The sequence below is a fragment of the Sinocyclocheilus rhinocerous genome, unplaced genomic scaffold (genome assembly GCF_001515625.1).
Source record: "Sinocyclocheilus rhinocerous isolate Xijiao unplaced genomic scaffold, SAMN03320098_v1.1 scaffold241, whole genome shotgun sequence".
NCBI lineage: Eukaryota > Metazoa > Chordata > Actinopteri > Cypriniformes > Cyprinidae > Sinocyclocheilus > Sinocyclocheilus rhinocerous.
The window spans coordinates 3312089-3316563 of NW_015659312.1; the positions used below are offsets into that span (position 1 = coordinate 3312089).

At 36.6% G+C, this 4475-nt stretch overlaps 1 protein-coding gene across 3 annotated transcripts in view; it reads left to right on the top strand.

Moving 5' to 3' along the window:
- LOC107723459 (uncharacterized) overlaps positions 1-4235 on the top strand; it is a 12550-nt gene extending 8315 nt beyond the window's left edge. For all 3 annotated transcript variants that reach the window (XM_016532092.1, XM_016532091.1, XM_016532093.1), the window contains exons 8-10: positions 2972-3046; positions 3155-3549; positions 3656-4235. In XM_016532092.1, the coding sequence (XP_016387578.1) occupies positions 2972-3046; positions 3155-3549; positions 3656-3838 (653 nt within the window). In that variant the 3' untranslated portion in view covers positions 3839-4235. The remainder of the gene's footprint in view (positions 1-2971; positions 3047-3154; positions 3550-3655) is intronic.
- The last annotated feature ends 240 nt before the right edge of the window (positions 4236-4475 follow it).

Below are 4475 nucleotides of genomic sequence, written 5' to 3' on the forward strand. Positions count from 1 at the left end.
TTTTTACACTGCACCCCTGCTCTCGACAGACAGCACCCCGGTTGGGAAACACTGCCGTAGAGGACTAATGGTCAAGGAGCAAGTCAGTGTTCATTAGGGCTGAACGATTTTGAAAAATCTAATTGCGATTATTTTTTATATTTTTTACCAATATTGCTATTGCGATTTAATATGCAATTATTTTTTAAAGCTCTTTATGTTCTGTGTTATTCAACTTCTGTATTATTCAAATTATTCAAGACAAGCTATAAATCATTGTATAGTATGACCAACACACTATTAGATAGATTTAAACATAAATGTTCTTTTCTGTAGGCCAGGCCTATATGTTACGATGAAATTAGGTGATGCATGAATTGATATGAATGACGTTTTTATTTAACAACTCCAATCACAGTAGTATATTGACTGATTTGTTGAACTTCCAACCGTGTTAGCATGTAGTAATTATGACAACATAAAGCACTGACAAATAAACCCGGTGTAAACATTAATATGAAAGTCGGTAACAAATCACACAAACTAAAGTAGATTGCAGAAATATAAAAACAAATCTGTTGCTTTACCACACTACTTTAGGTAATTCAAAATCACTGTAATAAACATATGTAAACATGTGCACTGCTAACTTTAGACCAGTGGTTCTCAAACTTTTTTGGTTGCGCCCCCCTCAGACTACCAAATAATTTCACTAAACATTATGAAAAATTAATGTTTTTTTAATTTAAAAAACCTACAGGGAAAAAACACATGCATCACTTGAAACATTGAAAATAGCATAGAGAGAATAACTGTTATTATTCAAACTAAAGTAGATTGCAGAAATATAAAAACAAATCTGTTGCTTTACCACACTACTTTAGGTAATTCAAAATCACTGTAATAAACATGTGGACTGGACTAATCTGTTAACTTTAGACCAGTGGTTCTCAAACTTTTTTGGTCGCGCCCCCCTTTAAAGCTATAAAAAAAATCTGCGCCCCTTCCCCTTCCCAAAACCCCATTTCACCTCAGACTACCATGGCAAGGCAAGACAAGTTTATTTATATAGCACATTTCATACACAATGGTAATTCAAAGTGCTTTACATAAAAGAAATGAAAAAATAATTTAAAAAATAATCACAACAATGAAATACCAAATAATTTCACTAAACATTATGAAAAATTAATGCTTTTTTAATTAAAAAAAACCTACAGGGAAACAAACACCTGCATTACTTGAAACATTGAAAAATAGCATAGAGAGAATAACTGTTGTTATTATTATTATTATTCTCTCTGTTATTTTTTTTAATTTTTTTGTGGGTTTCATGCTGTCCGCGAAGGCATAGGACACACAGGCTTTCCTCCTCACCAACGACATCGTGTCTACACCGGACGCGAGTGGCAAAATACAGTAGAACCATTATAATCAGTGACGCTGTGTACACTGGATGCGACGCGACACACAACAAAACCAGACATTAAACTGATGCCTTGTTCTATTTATGACGTCCTGACACAAAGTTAAAATGATTTACAACGGTCGCTTTGTCGCGTCAGTGTAGAGCTGTTGCGGCACGACGCGACAACTGTAGCGTCCGGTATAGAGACGGTGAGTGAAGCCGAGAGCAAGATATACCTCGTCATGTTTTCTGCATTTAGCTTTTAAATGAACAGACTTCATCTGTGGCTTTTCTCTTCGCTTTCACAAACGATCCATCTCTCATTCTAAGTTACATCCTTTTAGATTTTATTTCTTTTCTTTTTCTGCTGATGGCCCACGCTCTACTTGAAGCAGCGCTGCTTTGACCGATGGGTGTGTGTCATCAAAGTACTGCGAGAGCTATAAGAGAGCGCGGACGTCTCCTTATGCTTTCTCTCGCCTACTTTGATGTCATAGGCTACACCGATCGATCCTCAAGTCGAACACACCTCTTTACTCTCGCGTCACGTGTCACGTGACCGAGTGTAATCGCAGCCTCTGCGATTGAAAAATCAAGTTTTTTCATATCGCGATATTATCGCAAATGCAATTAATTGTTCAGCCCTAGTGTTCATGCAAGGAATTTAATTTAATATTAACAAAATACACCGATATTACAAGAATCATTTCATTTCTTGTTTGTATCTACCCTGGTTTTTGCTCATTTTGTCTAATTTTGGAAGATATAACATCTGTTCTGACATCATCTAGCACAATCCCAGTGTCACTTCCGTCCTATCATCCCTTAACTCCAGTTTCCAGTGTGCTTCACCATGCACTCAAAATGAAGTCATGATTTAGCACTAGGAAGCCTTATGACCCGCTAAACTGGAAAGTTTCGTTATTTCTGAACATATCCACCTTATTTTTCAATGTGGACGTAAGCTGTTTTCTGTGAATGTGTGAGACTTCTGCTTCATTGGCCGCAGTAGGGAAATAACAAGAAGAATAATGGTGCAATAAACGGTAAAATTGTTTGTGCTACAACCCAGTGTTTATAATTAAGAAAATACATTAAAATAATATGGTAAGAAACACCAGTTTGCAATATGAAGCAGCAAAACGAGCTGTTTTGTACTGCTAAAAATAGCTGGAAACGGGTGACACCGGAAGCCAGACACATTAAATTTACAAATGGCCGTGTCCGCTCTTGCGGGACAATTAAGATGGATAGGATATGTTTAGGGACGTTTGTACAATATTTGCCATCTTTATATTTAAGAAGTCATTTGTTTTATGTTTACACCATGTTGGGCACTTTGTGTGCTGTACTCGGTATAGAACTTTCGTTAACTACAACATGATTCAAGTAAAATTTTCTTTATTAACCATCTAGTTACATTAAGTTGACTAGTTAAATGTAAAACGAATTGAAATCTTGAGTCGGTCAAACATTCTGGAGAAGAAAAGAAAATAATAAAAAGATTTAATTTTTTGCCATATCGCCCAGCCCTAGCCAGCCAGTTACTTACCTGATTATTATTATTATTATTATTTTTCTTAGAGTCTGCACAACCCAATCCAGCATTTGCAGGAGCTGCTGGTATTCTTGGGCCTCCTCCCAGAGGGTTAAAACCAGGTTAGTGCCTAACCAATGTGTTTGTTTGTGTTAATAGAAGTGAACTATCTAGAATAGTAACTGTGATTTTAAATGTATAGTTGCTTGACTTTTTTCACACATCCTCAGGTGGTCCATATGGAGGTCCCATGTACATGGGGGATTTACCACCCCGGGGTGGCATGATGCCTAATTTCTCCCCTGGCATGCGTGGGGGTATGGATGAACCCCCCATGAGGAGAGGTTATTCAGATATGGGAGACTTCACTAGCCCAGGTCGCTATGGTAACAGCATGCCTGGACCAGACAGGGGAATGATGGAAACAGACAACATGCAACATTTCCCTGACGATGGACCCATGCGCATGGGCCCAGATGGCTTTGGGCCTGGCCAGCGTAATGAAGGCAGGGGCAGACCTTTCCCTAATGACATGTCCATGAACAGCAGTGGTGACAGATTGTTGGGACATGGCCCTAAAGGCCCGGAGAACAATAGCCTCCCTGCAACACTGCTCAAATATCTGGTACTACTCTCTTTTTGAATAACAGTGCTTGTTGAAGCACTTCATGTGTTTATATTATCAACCATTTGGAGTTACTGAAATTTGTGTGTTTCTGTTTTATTATTAGGACTCTTTTCGTATTGAAAACGAGGACGATGCTCAGATCGTCTTGAAGGTCACACAGAAGCTCACAGATGTTCTGATGGAGTATCGCCTCAGAAGTATTTCAGCGGTGAAGGATTTCATTTATACTCTACATTTATTAGGCTATACATTTATTGTTATATTTGATTTTTATTATTATTTATAAAAAATCATATTTACTAGCTCAGATCAAACTCAAGAATTTAATTGGAATTTTAAATGTAACTAATTCTTAATGCCACACAATTCTGATCATCATTTGAAAATATTTGACTGTAGAATATCAGTTGTTCCAGAGTGCCATGTAATAGAAACAGACGACTAGCCTGTAGTTATGTATAAGATTCAATATAAGATAGGGGATGGCCATTTCGGTTAATTTTCCCGATCGACAACCTTTACTTGTTATCTGGACATTAACCGTTAACTGATAAGATTAGAATAATAAATTATTCTTAAATAAAAATAGAACGCATGAGTGTCTGTGACCCATTAAAAAAAAAAAAAAAACTAAAAAAATTTTTCACTGGTTTATTTTAACGTGCAAACAGCAGCATACAGAACAACAGAACCTGGATTCACACATCGTCAAATTATCACACACCTGCAGCGCTTCTGAGAACAGAGAAAAACAGAATAAAATAACAAATAAAAAGAATAAAATAATAGGCCTACACTAAATATTTTTCAATTAAATAATTAACATTAAGATGACAAAACGAAAACACTGAATCCTTCTACGCATCTTAAAGAACCGGCAGTTTTTTTTTTTCATCAGACATAAAAAATAAATAGAAAACCTA